Source organism: Adelges cooleyi, unplaced genomic scaffold (genome assembly GCF_023614345.1).
Source record: "Adelges cooleyi isolate 19-005CV unplaced genomic scaffold, UGA_ACOO_1.1 ACOO_flye_CR_arks_rails_tigmint_CR_PRNA_574, whole genome shotgun sequence".
In the NCBI taxonomy this organism is placed as follows: domain Eukaryota; kingdom Metazoa; phylum Arthropoda; class Insecta; order Hemiptera; family Adelgidae; genus Adelges; species Adelges cooleyi.
Window position 1 is genome coordinate 709,965 of NW_026096268.1, and position 20,053 is coordinate 730,017.

The window sequence follows — 20,053 nt, forward strand, 5'->3', positions numbered from 1 at the left end:
TTTTTGACGTTTTAGACCAAAAATCTAAACAACATTTTGCCTACTTAAGATTGTCCGATTTCAATTCTGTAAAGATACTCCGAGTTCTCTGGCAGCTTTTCTAGGTTTTGTAAGAAGCAGATTTTTTAATTTTTGCTTATTTTATGTCAAAAAAATCGGGTTTTAATATTGAAAAATTAAAGTAACTGAAATGCTTAAATGAAAATTGGCTAACTACATATGATAGTAAAAGAACTCGAATCTCTTTACGGAATGGAAATTGTACCGTTGTAGCTCATATTTTGACAGGCTTTTTGGTCTAAAATTTTTTTTTTTTGGTCTGGTTTTTACTTATAGAAAACACGATTTAAATGAAAAATAGTACCTCGAAGCTTATAAAAATTAATCGGCGCGGTCGAAATGTATTAAAAACTTTTTTTCTGAAATATTACCTATACAAAACTCCTTAAAACCAGACCGCACGCAATCTTCTTAATCACATTTTCTAACAACCTTTGACTGATTACACGAATGCAACTAGTTTACTATTTAAGCGATTTTAATTTTAAAATATGTAAAAATGTGTATTTCACCACTCAAATTTTACGGCGCTTTTTATTATCTCGTCGTCGTGTTAAACATGAGTGAATGATTGGTTGCCGAGTATTAAGGGACAATAATTTACAACTTACATTAAGTGCACTGTGAAGAATGTCGTACATGGTCATAGCATAACTACATATGTATATCTATCACAAATCATCAGCATCGGCATTGAGTATATATTGTACAATATATTGTACACACAAAGGTAGCAGGTATGAATGAAAAAATCACTTTAAAAAAAAAACCGAGCTCAGTCCGCGCAACTCTTCGTCGACAATTGACGATCGGTTGCAAGTAATACAAGTAATTTTGTTAACAACGTGCACGATGAATCCGTGGCGGCATCTGTACGGAACCGGTCGAACTCACGACGACTCGGGTATACCGCGGTAACACGACCCAACCGTACACGTCCTAACCCGGTATACCGCAGTCGTCGGCTGGCGGCGATATCGCGGCCCGGTCGATCAGCTGACGGCGGCCGCCTCGTGATAACGGACGCCGCGGTTCACGCCCACACACATTACCACTACGTTAGCGGCGGCGACGGCGAGGGCCAAGTGGGGAAACCGTTGGTGTCGGAGGGTCGTGTGCACACCGCCGCCGCCTTGTCAGTAGCAGTCGATTACGTGCGCTCGTGCAGTGTTTGTGTGTCGTCGACCACGATATCTGTGTTTGTGTTTGTTGTAGCGATTGTGTGTTTATACAAATTCTACCGTGCGCACATCGAAATCGTTAATCGGTTAAAGCGAGCGGTTAAACGCACACGCGTTGCATTACTATTATCGGTCGGCGTGCATCCGTCGCGGATATCATTTTTTGATAATATTCCCTAGGTACGCCGTACTTGTGTGTATGTGTTTTGCGCACGCGTGTGCCGTCCGCCTTCGGTTCGTACTTGAAATATACCGTACACCGCACGAGTTTTCAACACTGTGGGCGCAAGCCGCAGTCAAAACATTAGTTTCGTTTTAACACCTTTTTTTTTTTTTGTTTTTTTGGACTTGCACACATGGGTTTTTTTTAAATACACGTACCGCGTCGCCGTCATGCCGGTCGATCCGTCGCCAGTCTCGACGGTCACAGCCGCCGCCGCCGCCATCCACTAGAGTCACCGCAGTGTGATATCGTCACACAGGCGAGCAGCTGCTGTCTCTGCTATTTTTTTTTTTCCGATTTTATTTGATCGGCCGTAATCGCGGCATACCGCACACGTTAACGATATTATTATAATAATAACAGTAGTGCCGGTAGTAAAGTTTTTTTCCTCGTCGTCCCCGGTTCGGTAATTCGATTTTTTATCACTGATAACACCACGCCGCATAATGTCGGCCGACGGCGACGATAGTAATCACAGTTGCTATTGTTGTTATCACCATTGCCGTGTTTCGGGTCCGAAGTGAAAACAACACGGACGCGGTGCGCGCCCCGACGGATCCACCGATGCCGGCCAGTGGCCGCGGGCCGGCGGACGCCACGACCGTGGCCGCCGCAGCCGCCGTTGTGGCTGCGGCCGCCAAAAAGACGCCCGAGAGCGGCGACGAGTCCGAAGAAGAGAGCGAAATCCTCGAGGAGAGTCCGTGCGGCCGTTGGCTGAAAAGGCGCGAAGTCGTAAGTACCCCCCTAAGCCTTATTAATATATACAACCGTAGACAAACACTGATAAGAGCCCGAACGTAGTGATAACGCACAAACGGACATAGTCAACAAGTAAACCCGACCCGACCCGACCCGAACGAGGGTTGGCCGCGTTGACGGCAGTGTTGGATTTGATTTTCCAAATACTTAAATTTAAAAAAAAAATTACTATCGGGGTCTACATCCGAGTATGTTATAGTCGGAGAGCTAAATCTATCATTATCCCGACACTCGGGAAATCAAATAATTCTCAAAAAAACGGTCAAATAAAGCATTACTTGCCTTCACCCATAACTTGAAATGTAACAATATACTCGTTGAACTCGTTAATACTGAAGTATTGTCAATATTATGTAATATTTGTACAAATAATGCATATTAAGTAACTACAAAAAATGGTGATTAGGTGAAATTTTTTTTTGGTTTTATCAAAGAATGTTATCTAATTTAATGCTTTCAAATTTCTCATTTGAACGTGTTTTTAAAACTATTTGATTACCGTATCTGATATAATTATCGCACGTTTCACATTTATTATAAAAAATATCATCATCGAGTTATTGTTAAAAACGTGTATTCATCGATAGTAAAATAAGAATAACAACAGGTTAGCAACGGATAGAAAAGCGAAAAATGTCTTTGCTCATTTATCCTGTTTCTTTGGAACTCTTTTTGGACCCTAGGTGCAGAAAAATGTCTAGTAGCGTGCGACAGCAATGAATAAATATTGACAACGCTAGTTTTTCGATGGTATAAAGTGTCCAAGTGATAAAAATAACTATTTTAATTATTTTGAAAAACCTGTCAAGTCTAATATATTCAACCTATGTTATCTAGGTAGATAACAGGTAGGTCTAGATGTTTTGAGTAGATTTGTTACAGCAGTTAGTGAATAGGAATGGACGTAGTGATTATGCAACAGCTTGTTAAAAAATAAAAATAAATAACGAAATTACTAAATCCTAAAACTAGTGATTTAATATTAAAAATATTTGTCAACAAAATATATGGAATCACAAACTTGATTTTTGTTCAATTTCTATCGTTTGATTTATATGTGAACCTGTAACACTTATATATACAAATAAAATATTTGCTCTTATTCCTGTTTTTTTTGTTTTTTACTTAACAAGTTAGCATGCACTGCGTCCCGATGAATCACGTGATTCATTAAAACTACCCTATCGACCAGCCACTGAATATATTTATGTTAATAAGTACCTACTGCGCTTGTTCGACAAGCGATTAATACTGATTGCATGTTTAAAATCGTTAATCTGGATTGAAATTTGTTTGGGGGTAAAAAATAAATACCGGTTAGCGCAGTAAATTTTGATACTTGCGCCATATTTTATTTTGTAAGACTTGTCGAGTTTCATTTTCCTGTTTATACATTTTTCGCCGACGTATTACGCCGCCGATCAAAATCTAAAATGATAAAATAAAACGCGCAAATAAAAAACACGATATTGAATTTTCTATTATTTTCATTACCGGGAAGATAGGTTGAATTGTCGGCTGGTTTATTTTTTTATTAGACGGTCGATGCCTATCATTAGTTTTATGTATTGTCATACGATTTTCCATGTAAATACCGGTTGAGGACGAAATAAATAACGAGAAGACCGACGCGCCCACCGAGTTCCTAATCCGTACCGGAAACCACTGGCATGCATATAATAATTTAACATGTAATGTAGAGCTGCTGTATTGTGTAGGTGTTAAACGTTAAGGATTTTTTTATTTTAGGTTGTTAATCCGAGTAGATAAATACTTGAAAACATTTCAGTTTGGACAACATGTGTTGTGCTGATGCTAAGTAGAAAAATAATACCAGGAAACTTAGAAAAAAAACGAAGGTTCTCTATTGCACCCACACAGCAGTATTATATAGTTGATAAAAATGCTTATAAAATATAATTATGTATATTTCATTGAAAATATAATATTTCATACTATCACAATAATTGCCACTATATTAAATTTAAAAAAAAAATATATATATATAATATAATATAATAATAAAATTAAAAAAATGTTACCTACCTACAAAAAAAATTATGTACCTACAGGATGATCCATTTAACGTGAGATACTCGTTTTCTCAGAAAATAATTACAATTTTGTAGTTTTTCTTTTTGAAGACATTTTAACTTATGTAACTTTAAATTTAATTTTTATCATTTTTAGTAAATTCTAGAGTTCTATCAACTTTTGAAAATGTAAAGGGAACGTATATATTTTATTAATTTACTAAAAACATTTTAGCTGATCGATAATTGTGTCCATTGTAAAAGTGAATTATACTACTAGAACAATTTTGTGATTTTCAAACCTCGTTGCTGACCGTTGTAGGCTACAAAATTTAAATTACGATTTTTTTCATCGACGACTAGTTAAATTGCTCTAACCAAGCATAATGATAACAACGTTATCACCGCCGCCCCAGGTCAAACCGACAAGACTGCGGACTTCACAGTTTTAAAATATTATTACTATTTGCCTGTGCAGAATATTATACATTTTACTGTCATTGCCATTTCGTTTTTATACTGTGGCTTGTGTAATATATCATCATATGATGTTAAAAACGCCGACTGCGCATTTATTTGGGAAAACCGTTGTCCTTGACCCAGCGTGAACTAGAGACGAATATAAATGCTTAATAATGTATTATATTGTAATATATTATTAAGCGTTTGCCCAATGATAATTAATAAGTAATAGCGTATCACATAAGTTTGCATCGTGTTGAAATTTTTACCTTTGTTGTCTATAAAGGCTTATGACGTGTAAAAACCTACACGACACACGACATCTGCGTGTCTGGTTCAATAATTATTATGAATTTACAAATATAAACTTATAAAAAATAAAAATAAATACACGAATATTCAATTAATTTCATATTGCTAATGGATAAAACTGAATTGTTATAATATTTATGTTACAACAGTTATTATTGTACCGCTACTTGATCGCGTGGAACTCGACTCTCGAGTATCATCCCAATAAGTGAACGTGTCTTACATACAAGTATATAATAGACTAAAACCAGAAATGTATGCTTAACTCTAGTGGAACTGTGTATCAAACCAGGATTATTACTTTTCAGAGTTTTTCAGTTAAATTAACACAAACTTTTACTTATTTGACGATCAAGGTGATGGCAACACTTTTCACCCTACGCATAGTAAACGCATGTTTTTCTATTTATAGTGAAAAAACGAAACTGAAATTAAATCCATTTGACCTCTAGTTTATTGCACGGTTATCAGAAAATTTGACATTACACAAATAACCAACACGTTTTTTTTTTAATATACGGCGTGTGTTGTTATTTATTCGGTTTGGTATAATTATTGTGGCTTAATAACCTCGGTAAATTGTTGTCGACAGGTAAAATCGAACTGCTCAAAAAAATTTTTGGAACGGTAAAAAACAGCTAATAAGGATTATTAGATGGTTAGTCCAGAGCAAACCGCAGCCGATAACTAATCGTTTTGCGCACAACGTAGATTTATTGTACATCAATGTCGAGTCTACAGTTCAAAGAGGCGACCTCCGTGGTTTTATGTATTTTATTAGACATTATTTCAGATATTAGTTTGTTTGATTACGGTTTGAAAGGTCAAAACCGCCTTTATCTACTACCTACTTTTCGTTTTAGACTTGGGACACCGATAAGTCTTCGATTCCGATAACTGCCACTGTGAACGGCGTTTCTTAAAAATGATTATTGTGCACACCGTTTTGACCCATTTAGTCCTACACCTTACCAGACATACAGGGTGATCGCAAAGCCGGTGTACATCATGATGATTTTGTAGAGACTAACAGCTGATCGTTATAATTGAATTCCTTCAAACGTGTTTCACTTGGAGGTTCCACTCGACAAGACTATTATCATAATTTTAAGGCGATAAGGCCAACTAGTCGATTCGAGAAAGTCATTCTGGTAAACGTTTTTTTTTTTTTTTTAACACGGGTTTTTTTTTTTTTAGAATCCGGTACGTGTCAAACTGCATCAAAGATAATGTGTGCGCTTGGTGACATTTCCTTTTTTTTTTTTATGCAATCGTATGCGTTCTCCGTTAAAACCGTTTTGAGTAGAATTCGTTCTAGTTTATGTAAACACATACGGTCGATGGCCCAAAACTACAATCGCATAAACATGTAGGTACTCAATGTAAAACAGATTTTTGAGAAAATTGTATATGTTATAACCCCACTCTAGATCTACCTCCAGTATAATTTTCAGACCTTAAGCCTTAAACCCGTCTAAAAAATAGAAATAAAGAAAAAGTTTTGATTTTTTTTTGGCTTGTGATCGTTTATCGATAGTACTAGGTATGTCTAAAGAATTTCCCATAAAAATTAGAAACAAATTCGACTATTAATTAATTTACAAAGTCATAGCGTGCCCTAGTTTTAATTTGAAAATATGAACATTTTGTGGGTGTTTTTCTCGATTTTGAAGAGGGATACATTTTTTTAATTTTCGACCCAATAAAAAGTACATTTTATGTACTGTTTCCGCTATGTGGACTTGTTACATGAAGAAATCGGTTAAGTGGCTTAAAAAATATTGGAAGTCCAGGCAGAAAAAAATGAAAATAAAAACAGCTCCGCGTCGAAGGTAAAAAAAAAAAAAAAAATACAGGTAATTAGCTCGTTTTGTTTGTCTACCGTTTGTAATAACTATTGGGAAACTATCATAACTATTATTCTTTGTTATAAATAAAAAAACACAACTCGTTTAGACTTATCGATGCATTACAGATACATTGGACTATAATGTCCAATATAAAATAGTAAGTAGGTCGTGAGTCAGCCGTCGTTTGTTTTCTTTCTTGTTAAATTTTATCGAAAAACAAACGGAATTCCGAATAAAATAACTGGGTTTTTTTTTTTTTTTTTTATGAAGCTCTCCGAAATACTTATACAGAAAATGCGTGAATTTTTGGCTAATGCTTAAATTGTGTGTGTGTGTGTGTCGATGTTGGCCGGTAGATTTATCGAGGAGATTTAAGCCTGGGCAGGGCGGGCGGGGGGGGGAAGGGGCACGACTATTTTTAATACGACATCCGTAGCGGAGGGGCTGACGGAGCATGACAGAAGATATTTTAACATCCAAGCTATTAAACGGGAATTAACTTCAAAATGCCGGGAAGACCGTCGATCGTTGATGACTGACAAGAAGAGGAGGGAGCTGGGAGGAGCAGAGAAACGTTATTTCGCACATGTGCTGAAAATCACCTCGTGTGTATATGTTATTGTTATTGTATACCATATAATACACCTGCGTTTGACGCGATAACATGTTGCCAATAAACCTAATCGTTTGCTCGTCATCGGGTGACACGAGCTTTGACAGTTCATCCAATTATTGTTGAGCTTTGGCCTTTAGCGGGGAAACTTCACACACCAGTTACACGGCGACTGTTTGTGCCGGCGATAGACGCCACCGGAAACAACTTTCGATTGTACTTGCGTATGTAAAAAATTCACAAAATGTGTTACGCCAAGCTAACCCGACTGATCAATGTCTATAATAATAATATACCATATTAGCATTGGTGGTGGTAGCGCGTTATGTAATAAATAATATTGGCATTACAACAAACCGTGCAATGATCCGATGACCGGATATTTAGGAGTTATGGGTCGCCAATATTTGTCAAATGTGTTTGACTGAAGACGTGTGTTTTGTGTCGTATAGTATTATATTTCGTGCTGGTATAACCAGAAATCAGCGATTGATTCGAGATACAAAAAAAAAAAAATAAAATAATGGTTATTATTGTAATAATGTTATTATAATAATAATAATTATTAGCTTTTTAGAAACTTTGCACTTCTAACTACCGAACGTTAATTAATTAAAATAAAGTCGATTTAATTGAATATTCAGTCGGCAATACTATTCAATAGAGTATACTACAAAAAAAATATGTTACTTTTTTCAGTGCATTGCCATTTTTATTCGTCAAATCGAATTTAGTGTTCCGTTTAGTATTATTTATTACATTGTACGCTTAAGATAATATACTAAAAGTTTTTGTCGTTTAAAAAATGTAAATAAAACAATAATAATTTGTTCGTGGAAAAACTTATACTCGGTATGGGCTACACACAATTCATGTACTACAGAACTGTGCGCTTGCGATTTCAAACAAATAACATTAAACAAATATTAACATTTCTATGATATTGTTATTGAAACATTTGTATTTTATTTCAAAAATGAAATTATTCATATAATTGTTATTTTTCCACCGTGCGCTTATCAAGTCCAGAGTCTAAAATACCAAAAATCGTGGAATCGTTTTGTGTTTAATAATCTATTTTAAGAATGCACACATACATATTGCGTACAACCGACAATGTCGGCAATTATGTATGGTAAATAGCTTTTTGGTAATTACGCATTGTACAATGTTTATAATATTTCTGATATTATATTACACAATATTTTGTATATTTTACCCCGAAGAACTTACCCGACTGTATACGAACGCTATTATTGTTTAATTACAATTAAACCACAAAGGTAATTAACGCGTTGACGTTTTTCTTTTTTTTGTCGACGACTATACACTAATTTATGGGTCGTTAATTTTAATTTTAAAGTCTTCGGTGAATAATCGTACCCGTCGCTAATGTTCCCGTTATTTTCGGTATTTACACATTCGTGTACAACGTGTAGCCATTTAATAATTGCAAAGGGGGGGGGGAGGATGGTTTTTTTTTTTTAGTCGTTTGCCCTTTTAACCGTGTCGACCTTGAGTATTTAATTTGAATATTTTTTTTTGTCGTACCAGCAGTCTTCCGTCGCCGGCGTTTTGTGTAATATGATTAAAATGTGAAAAAGTTAATTCATTATTTTTATTACTTAACAGTGGGCGTTAGGTATGTATTATATTTTAACCGCAGTTTTGTGTGCAATTGTAAACGACATACATCATCGTACCCCCCCGCACCAAGTACCTACAGTTTATCATTGCAATACGCGATGTTGTGTGTGTTGCGTTTATTCGTTATTGCGGTTTCGAGTATAAGTATAGTTTATTTGAAAGGAAAAACGTTTCGTCTGCACAGTTGGTTTTTTGCCCGTCCGTCTTTCGCCAGTGTAATTCAAAAAGATAAAAAACCAATTGGCCGGAACGTCTGAGTCACGGCACTGACCTAACCGCTCAGAGTACATCCAGCACTTTATATATAATATATATGTATATATATATGTCTCTTAAAAAATTTGAACGTTCTCGTGACTAACGTCGGACGTCTTGTTAACGACTTTAATACTGATTTAGTAAATTATTAATAAGCATTTTTTTTTTTAATTAAAAATTGTAAGTTAATAAAAAAATAAGTTGTTGGTCGATTCAAATTATATTTCGGTCTTTTGTGGGAGGTAATCCAAAACAGACTTAATTTTACATGAAATCTGTCGATTTAACACCCGTCACTACTTCTCGTCACCGAAACAATATTTGATAAAATTACGAATAACGGACCTTAAATTGTACTTATTGCAAAAAACTATTTACTAAGTTAGCAAAAAAAAAAAAATCACGGCTGCTAAACCCAGCAAACGTTTGGTATTGAATACAAAAAATATATGGACTTTATCGGGTTGTGTGTACTTCAAAAAAAGGTTTTTGAAAACTTAACAACGACACTTGAAAAGTGCACAAATATTTGTCGTTCGAAGTTTAATACTTAAAATTGACAGTATATTAAAATCGACGCAACATTTTTTTTTACAGACATAAAAAATAATGATCGAACATTCGATTAAGTGCATACTTATAATCCAATGTAAACGTATCTAAATCTAAGTCTCTTCTATCGAAAACCCAAACATAATTGACAATAACAAGTTATAACAACAATCCCTTAGCGGCTATATTATATTTAACCTAATGGCGATTGTCCCGTTACTATCCGTTTAGTTCCTTTCTTGACCCTCGGCCGAAGAAGTGAAATCTTTATATCTCAGAATAAGATGTCAATATTTAAAAAAATGAACCCGATTCACCATAGGTATATCTTTTCATTGACGTTTTTTATGATTACTTAATTTATCTCACGTCGATAGATTTAAAAAGATAATATATTATTATAAGCTTTCTTCTACCGAGATATTATAACGAGTCATCGAGATTGATACTTTATTCGATTTTTATAATATACAACAATAATAATGCGCTTTTATAGTAATAAAATTAATATATTATACCTAACATCTGTACACAGCGAGGAAGCGTTGAAATCATCTCGGCTGTTTAATTATTGAACATCATCAGTCATCACCCCGGATGCCGTGCCTGTATATAGGGAGTCCTTCGCAAAAGAAAAAATATACTGTGTACAAACTACAAGTATATTATACCAGTGGCTACAGCATGATATTATGTTGTAGTACCTTCTTTGTAATCCGATACTAATAAGAAGCTTTGGCGATAACGGAAAATTAGATATCGCCAGGCACATCGTCGTTGTTGTCGACGCGAAACACACACACCATATTGTAATATAACATATTTTTTTTTTAATTATAATGTGTTGTGCGCGAAATGCTCAATTGTCAGTATAATAACTTGTATATTCTCTGTAAAATTATATTATGTTATTTTTAAAACAATATATACATATTATATTGTACTAGCGACCGTAACGTGCAATATAGCGATTTTCGGCTGTACGGTTGGTGTGTGGCTTATTCAATGTCAAACCAATTTAAAAATTCAAATTACTCTTCGTTCTTACGGTGTCGTTTGAAAAAAGGCCATTTTAATTCGTCCGTGGCAGTTTTTAATAGCATTGATATAATGTAATGTCTCTGGTATAAAATAGTCCAGCTGATATTGTTTTCGTCAAAATTTGGCAAGCGATTATCAAATTTGATATGTTTTGTCAAAATGTTTTCCCTAAACACTGAAAACAGTAACTTTCGAAGTGTACTAACGCTTAACTTAATTATTCGTTTTGAAGACATTATACAAAGTTACAAAATGACTCTAAACGGTGAATATCTTTGTCAGGAATTATATTTTGAAACCCTATTACTTGGCACACCTGAACATTTTTGGTACCTAAACGATTTACATGCGGCGTTTTGTTTAAATTAAAGTATTAGATAATAATATTAGATCGAATGCCGTAAGTATTATAATTTATAGCTTTTGGATTCAAATAAATTCATTAACAAACAAAATTGTCAATTACTTCATTAAAAATATATAATTTACATTTGCCTACTATTTATCTTATAACCGAACGAGTTCGCTATGAACGCGTCATCCTATTGCAACCGAATGTAATTAATATTGAAAACAATTTTAACTAATTATAAATCCGATACATTTTTTTGTTAGTTTCAAATAAAAAAAAATGTATCCTGACATAGTACTTGTAAGCTTGTATTATAAAAGATAAAAATTCAATTCAACCGAATTAAGCTTGATATGGAACACTGGTGAAACTACACAGAAAAAAATACATAGTTCACTAACATTTAGTTGGACCAACTTTTTATATTTACTCATCCAACATTAGGGGATTAGTAATATTGTAATTTATATCATTGTATACAGATAATGTACCTGGCACTTTAACCATTGTACGATCGAACATGTATGTGTACCTATATATATATATATACGCGTCGCAATTTCGTTGCACACAATGCACAGTTACTCATTGAAAGTGTACCTATACAATAAAGTATACAATAATATTTTGTTATTGTATACCACCAGACACCGGCAGAGAGCGACGGAGTTTTCCGGGAAATTTGTTGGCATAAAAGAAAACATTCTTACACAAAGTCGGGCAGATGGAAAAATCTCTGTTGGGCGGTTATGTTATTTTTTTTTCTTCGTTCTAACTGTATCCTGGCCGTTCAGAGGGCATTTTCTCAAGCGTCCGTTACCGCAGCATTCGCGTACAACAATGACGGAACTCCAAGAGCCCAAACACATAATTTTATGTGGGAAAACGTGATACAAACGTGGTTCAGTAATCGAGTCGATAATAATTATACCGAGAGATTTTCGGTCGTAAAAACGCCTGGGCATTTTCTCGGTACAGTCATTTTGTTGATTTTCTCCCAAGGCAAAAGCACTCGGTGTAATATCGTCGAGATGTGATGTAATTTAACGTGACCGAAATGTATTTTTAAAATATCGTCGCCGAGCTCCTCCACTCTTGTCATCGTGATAAATCTCTACATCGGCCTCGACCACACCGCACACTTTCCCGTCACTCGCCGCCCCTTAATAAGGCTGTTACTTTCGTCCAAATGCGTTCTCCGAAAGCTTTTCCCGGCTCGCCGTGGCGTATCACGCCTACGCCCAAAATTCAACGTCTAAACGGGTTTTAATAATGAAAAAATCACAGTCTCTGCGACTGTGGTGCCAGTGTGGTCTCCCCACACACACACACACAATATGATTTCACCTGCAATGTTGAATTTATTTTTTAAAGGTTTCCTGTAAAAGAAACCCCGTCAGGGGGAACATTCGATTTCTTATTGGGCTTGAACCCACATGTTAATTGTTCATAACCAACGTTGGTTATTAACAAAATATTATAATGTTATCGATCGGGTTTGCTCGAATAGTTGCGGTTCGTCAAGTAAGCAACAACAACGCTACCGCCGTAATCGACCGTGTCCGGTGTATCGTTGCAGGCGTGGTATACCCCGTGTGTGTTTATAAAATTGTGTGCACTATACCGTGGTCCAGAGCTTAATAATTATCGGTCGCAAAACATTTTTGTTATTGTTAACTACAAAGATTGTTGTTAAACACAATAAAATGGTGACCGCGTTCAAGGGCGCGCGGTCATAGTGGATCGAACTTCTACTATAGAACAAAGGATGCATCCATTATAATAAATAATTTACATGGTTCGTGCGCCGGTCAAATTTCTTGACGGATTTGTCAAAAAAAAAAAAAAGCCCATTCTTTTAAGGGATCCGATGATGGCAGTGGTGTGGATTTGCCGAGTCCCCCCTCCCCCCAGCTCGATAAGAGGAGAAGGAACCCTAACTCCACGTTGTATAAAAATTAGCATACGGCTTGTTGTGAATAGTTTACAAGGATTCGGTTTTTAACTTGTTATCAACCATTTACTACGGATATGCGCCTGACAATAATATTATGCATTATATGTTTTCGTTGTAATATATATATATATAGTGTCAATAGAAACCGTACGACTTTTTAATTCCGTCCTAATTTTCAATCAAGCCATTTTAGCCGTTGAAAATTTATTTTTATCAAATTGACAGTTACTTTACTCGGCTATCGGAAAGCCTAAAGGCCGTCCCAAACCGCTAAATAACCCATGTTGTGACAAAAATGCGCATATGAACTGAGCTCCACCATGCCCCACGTGCAAACCCGTTCAAAATTAAATAGTAAGGTTTATTGAATACATCCGAATAAATTTCAGCTGCTAATCTCACATCTACAATCTGCCAACCTGCCGTTGAAGAGCAAATTTATTTTAAAATATTGGTAAAAACTAAAAAGCGTCACGGTGCTTAAGACAGAAAAAATAGTTACGGTTATTCCCTGACCTAACCAGAACTTCCCCGTTTGATGGTAATGGCGATGTGGTGAAAAGGTGATTAGAGAATCGTCAAAATGTATTTCCGATAATATAATTCCTCGGGTTATTAAATTTGTTGTCCGGGTCAAAAGTGTATTGGACACGTGTGCGCCGAGGGACCTCGGTGAGGATTATTTTCATTTTATCTGGGTAATATTTAACGAGTGACCTTTTCCAGTATCAACAAATTGTATTTATTTATATTATCACATCTACACATACAAGCAACAAAAGTAGATACTGGCCGGCAGAAGACCCTCGGTTCTTGGCGTATGTGTCAATTGTTTTTATTGTATCCCCTCTTGCGGAAGTCGAAATTAATCGAATTCGCCGTGCCGCGGCCCGTTGGCATTTCTGTTGACCTTGGCCGCCCAAAACGACGACCTTAACTAATCGACCCCGTTTAACAAAGAACCGTACGTTTGTGATGCTGCTCCATTTCGTTTCAAGACAACGGGATACAAGCACCCGGGATGTACTTTTAAGAACGACCGGCTGAGAAATGAACCTTGTTCCGAGATCATCGTTTATCTGGAATTTTATCGCTTTCTACCATTATCCCCGTGGTCGTTCGCGCAGGCTGTTTGTTTAAAACACAAAGCAACGCATATGTAATAAATATTATAAATATCCGTCGAACGACGAATAAAAAAAAAGATACACGGCAATAATTGGAAGCTTTATGTGGCGTTTATATTTAGACGCGGCAGATAATAAACAAACACCACATGCGTCCATACAATATGTATTATGTATTGGACGCGTGGGCCCTAAGGATAAAATACCGTAGACATAAGACATTGGAAGGTGAAGCGACAGCACGTGGATTATGCTCGCCGTTGCTCATCGTGACTCATCCAATGTTATCCAGTTGGTTGTAAGTTGTAATGCGAAATACGGTGTACTCGAACAAAAATACCTACATGCGATGCATCCGTCGAGGTTTCGAACACTGCTGTTGGTATGTATAATACGCCAATGCATATCGGATACATACCAGATCATAATATTTATGGATCATCAGTGCGCTAATAATAACCGGAATGCCAATTATATTGATATGGTGTGTTGTGTACCGAACGCGTTTGACGCATACGAAATTCTGGCATGCAAAAACGATGAAAATTTTCCTTGTCAGAAATCATAAAATCAATGGCAATTTTTGCAGATCTTCTCGGTAATTGCATAAAACTAAAACCTATTAAAAACACAACGTCTGGTATGATTTCATACCACACCGCCACTGTTGCATGTGTTTTGACTGTTGTAAATAGATGCAAGATTATCTGCAAACCGCCATGAACCGATTTATATTTAAAAAAAACGCTTCCTTATGGCCCCACACAGTAAACAAAGGTTTTTTTTTCAGTAAATGCACTTGTATTTCTTTTTTATACAAATACAACTTTTACAATGTTTTTCGATATTGTCAGCTGACGTTTAAACGAGTGCGGGTTCTTTCGGGTTGTTGTATTTTGAACTCGAATTGAACTGCATTAAATCAATTAAATACAAATATTGCGCACCGTACCCTATAATGGAACCTTTATTTTTTAAATAATTCTTTGTCATTAAGTGCTTTTAAATACTTACTTGGAGTGTAACCGGATCTAGTGTTTGCCAATCTTGTCTACGTTCGATTAATTCGATTAGAGTCAAACCGACGACCAAAACTTAACAGTTGCTTATGGAAAAACCTGTGATTACTCAATCAATGATTACCATCACAAGACATTTTCGGTTAGCGATATTTCTGTTATTTGTTGCAAATGTTTTATATTCCACTTCTATACAAGTTTTATACTATAAATATTAAAATTTAATTGTGAATGCTGCGTGTGATCTCATTAAAAAAGTATTATTTTAATTAGATATACATGTTTAGTTGTCTTACCTAAATTAACATGTGTTTATTTATCAATAACTAACAAAAGAGTCGCTTATATTTTAATTATTATTTACAAAATATCAATTATTCGGGTTCTCTAAATTATCGCACTGTTCTCTGCAGAGTAAATATTTGGTTGACATTAAAAATAATTAGGATTGTATTGAAACACAAATGCAACGACAGTATATACTCACTATTCGGATTATGCTAATATTAGCTCTGCCCTGTAGTTCACGTAAAGATTAATTAAATCATTCTTTACAAACCCCAAAGGGCCTCTTGTAGCTTCACAGAGCTTGTTCGCGGATTCACGTGCACGAACTGAGTGATTTAGTCGATCGTTATTTCTGACAGTGTCGTGTCTTGTCCGACGGATCTATGGACGAGCCCCGTTAATTTATGCAACGGACGAGCGGCAAATAAATATGTGCCATTTTAATTGCCACAAGAAAATAATTCTATGACGGCTAGCTCGTTTCAAATGACGTCACGTTTGTTAAAATACGTTCCAAACCGTTTTCGTATTGCCCACAACAAAACGTTTCGATAACGCCAAGTATCGCTCTATTCAAACTTACAATAAGCTTGGGAGTGCAATATGAAAAAAACTATACAGCGACTGCTGAATGAATGTACAATAATATGTTTGGCCCGGAATCGCTATGTGGCCGCTATACGGGGGATGGCCCCTATCGTCCATGATATAATAATAGGACTGTTATTTTCGTTGTTATTAAACATCACGGACCTATGTCAAAATTGTTTATCGGTTCAAAATCAAAGTTAATTTGTACTTATGCAAGAGCACGGGTTTTCTCGGACGCGTTTAAACGATGGTAACAAAAAAAAATAAACACATTTTTTTTACTTTACTGCACTACTGCGCCTCTAAGTGCCACGGTACTTTCGAATTAACAGCAGCGTTGACGTGCGGTACATACTACATAATAATATTACCTATTGTTGTTGTACGCACATACTCACACCTTGCTGCTGCCGCTTAACGTGCCATTGTTGTTCAATTCGTTCGCTGACCTTACCCAGTGTTCAAGAGGTGTTTTACTTGCTTGCTGCTACTAACCGGCCAAATCGGAACGGTAAACGCCCGAAAAGCGCTCGAGCAATTTACCCAGTAAAAAGTCATTGGTTCTAGACGAAATCAATCGAGTTAACACTTACATTTTTCGCGTTAAACCAACAGAATACAGGTCCGTGTGAAGCTATGCCAAATTATCAACATTAAAAAAAAACAAGAGTCGTTTGTGTTTTGGTTAAAAATCAAATTTCGCCAGACGTTTGTGAGGCGTGTGGCCGCGGCACGTGGTTTGAACGCCGAATTGAGGTGTATACATTGGTAAAAGTATAAGCATTCGGGGAAGTCTACTGTGACGCAGTTGCAATAGGTGTTGACGTGTTGTGGCGTTGATCGACTAATTAACGACAATGCATTTTCTGTACCGCCTTTGCGTGTCCAGCCTGAATAATGAGTTTTCCGCTGAATGCACTATAAAGGATGCTAAAAATCTAGTAAAAAAACAGTACAGATAATCATAGACTATACTCTTTAGGTTGCCAACTTTAAGTGTAAAACGTGTCTCGTGTAGTTTTTAAAATAATAAAAACGCGCAATACGCTGACGTTTATATTGTTGTAATTATTATTGTTATTATTAATGTCACTGTTGTTATTAATATGTATTTTTAATAATTTTTTAACGGCTTCGGCAGCGTTCCCTATTATTGTCGGTTTGTTTCCGATTACGTTTTTAGTTTTTTTTTTGTGGTTGTACACAAAGCACTGGTTTTGTGTTTCGGAGAAGCAGTTAAGACGAAAATAGCAACGAACAACGCCGTTTTTTGAGGCCGTTGCTTAGTGCGTGTCGCAAAAATTACATCCAAGTCGCATTAATGCAAGTGGGTAAGACATACAATAAATTCAAGTAGTCGCGTTGTGTACCATTTACCAGTACCGCGATGAGTGGAGGGACACGCCCCAATAAGTAATTAATCCCATATTTTAAAAACTCGAAGTGCGCCCTATATGAAAAAAAAAATGTGTGTCTACCTTCTAATCATTAGTACTGTAACGTGTCTGCTTGGCTAGTTGGCTAGGCTAGGCCGTATCTACACTTAAATATCCCTAAAGTCTCCTTTGTATATTTGCTATATCGCCTGAGGAGCTTCACAGGCGATCGTACCTCTAAATAACTTAACTCTCAAGTGTGCAACGAAACGAAAACAGGTTTATTAAATAAGTAAAGCTATGTACATATATATTACATCTCTACCTGGATCCTAAAGCGTTCTCTGTAAGTTAGTCCAGGTAATGGCGGAGTTGAACGGACACACGAGTACGGGTAAAGTTAAAAGAAATATAAAATAGTAATGTAACGTGAAATAATAGGTAATGGCTTTAGAATAATTAGGTCGCGGTCCGAAGATGGTAGTATGTCAACTAACTGGGCATCGGTGCCCCTGGCATTGTCCCGTGTGTCTGTTGTCTCCCCTACCTATAATGGCTTACATGCTAATCGGGGTAAACTGCTAATAATGCATATTTGGAGGCGAGTGGTAACGGGCGGCTAAATGTGACCGTTACAGTGCCTAATCGCCAAAGCTGAAAACAATGGACAACCAGCGCGTAATGATGCCTTGAATATTATCACAACAACTGTCGGTAATCGCATTTAGCTTGCTGGCGATATTAGTTTCACAACAAAACTTTTTTATCGTTTGTGTTCGAAAATAACGCGCATATCCAGTGAAGGTTGAATCTTTGGTGAGAGGTGCACACTTCTCATGCTCATAACACAATTATTGTTTATGCGTGTAGCTGTTCTACCCAACTGTCGTCGCCAAATCGGTCAACTCCATAAACGATCATGTATTAATATAAATATGTATTAATACCGTGATCAACCCATATTAAAACAGATGTGTTCAAGTTCTGTTTATAGACATTTTTTGAGATAACCTCTGTTCTTGTGTATAGAGTGAAAGAACACAAATTTACTGAGGTACAGCTAGAATTTGTGGTTGATACATGACGTATTAATGCATTTATAATAATTAAATATTAACTCCAGTTTTCTTATTTTTAACGTATATAAATAAATCGTTTTTCAACCAATTAATTATTGATTCATTCCAAAGGGTTAACATCGTCGTGAGTCGTGACATACGAGACAGTAGCCGTTGACAACGATATGACTGTATAATAATAATAAAGAATTATTATTACTTATTGATATCGCCTTAAGCTGCTGTGAGCGAATGTGAACAATAAGTGTGGGTTGTAAATATATTGTGTGCAATTTTTTTAGAGCCCTTGAAATTGGCGCCAGTCCCCGTGATGTTTACACAATTCAAACACGTGTTATACTTATGTGTTCTTGGTGTTGTATTGCGTTCATATGAAAATTTACGGAGGATATAAAACTTATAACCGTAGCGACAACGATGCAGTGGGATGTTATCGCACTGCGTTTTAATTAATTTATAGTATTATAATGAACAATTTGCTCGAGTAGGCCGGGGGGACCGTCGTGGGATGATCCGTTTGCATTTTGCCTTGATTGTGTCGAAAACGGCTCTATCGATTTGTAGCTTCTTCGAAAGTTTTGTTTCAGTTTAATAAGTTTCTGATTTACATTTAACATAGTATTAATCTTACAACCTTTTACCGCTACTGCAATGAACACAATGGTATAATCGACAAAACAATGTTGATATGTCAAACTAATCGGAGTTGGAACTTGGAAAGAACTATTTTTCAGTAGGTATTCGCGAATCAAATAAAACCGATAGTTTTAGGTAAATACTAAAGATTCACTGGGCTTTTTTGGGTTTGGTTTTTTTTTATGATCACAAATGATCGTCGTCGATCTAAATAATACGTATACACATTGTTAGTCTTATCGGTTCAAGCGCGGTCAGGCTGAACGGCGGTAGACGATGTGAGGACATTATTTTGAATGATTATTTTGTTAACTCGTTTACGGTTTATTTCAATTATTCCTATCGTTAAAAGTATGCAGTTTTTGAAAATAAAAATGCTTAGTAGAAGTTATCGCGTGCGTCTACCGTGTGCTGATGACTTCCAAAGCGTGTGTTCGCTGTTGGCTACTTGTGCTATAAAAAAAATATTTATATATAGATATATATATATATGCGTTGGCGTCTAAGCGGTTCATCTGTAGTTCTCCACCCTTATCTTTTTACAATTCAATGACTATTAATTTTTTATTTAACTACAATTTTTTACCACGTGACCGACGTGACAATATTAAAAAACAAAGAGTTTTCTTGCTTCACG

At 36.0% G+C, this 20,053-nt stretch overlaps 1 protein-coding gene across 2 annotated transcripts in view; it reads left to right on the forward strand.

Annotated features, from left to right (window-relative positions):
* Nucleotides 1-1,186: 1,186 nt before the first annotated feature.
* The window catches only part of LOC126842682 (nuclear receptor-binding protein homolog), a 44,947-nt gene continuing 26,080 nt past the window's right edge, over nt 1,187-20,053 (forward strand). Inside the window, exon 1 of one of the 2 annotated variants that reach the window (XM_050579768.1) lies at nt 1,187-2,196. In XM_050579768.1, coding sequence (XP_050435725.1) covers nt 2,029-2,196 — 168 coding nt within the window. In that variant the 5' untranslated portion in view covers nt 1,187-2,028. Of the gene's footprint in view, nt 2,197-19,409; nt 19,514-20,053 lie in introns of those variants that run through there. The other variant, XM_050579769.1, reaches the window with a different exon arrangement.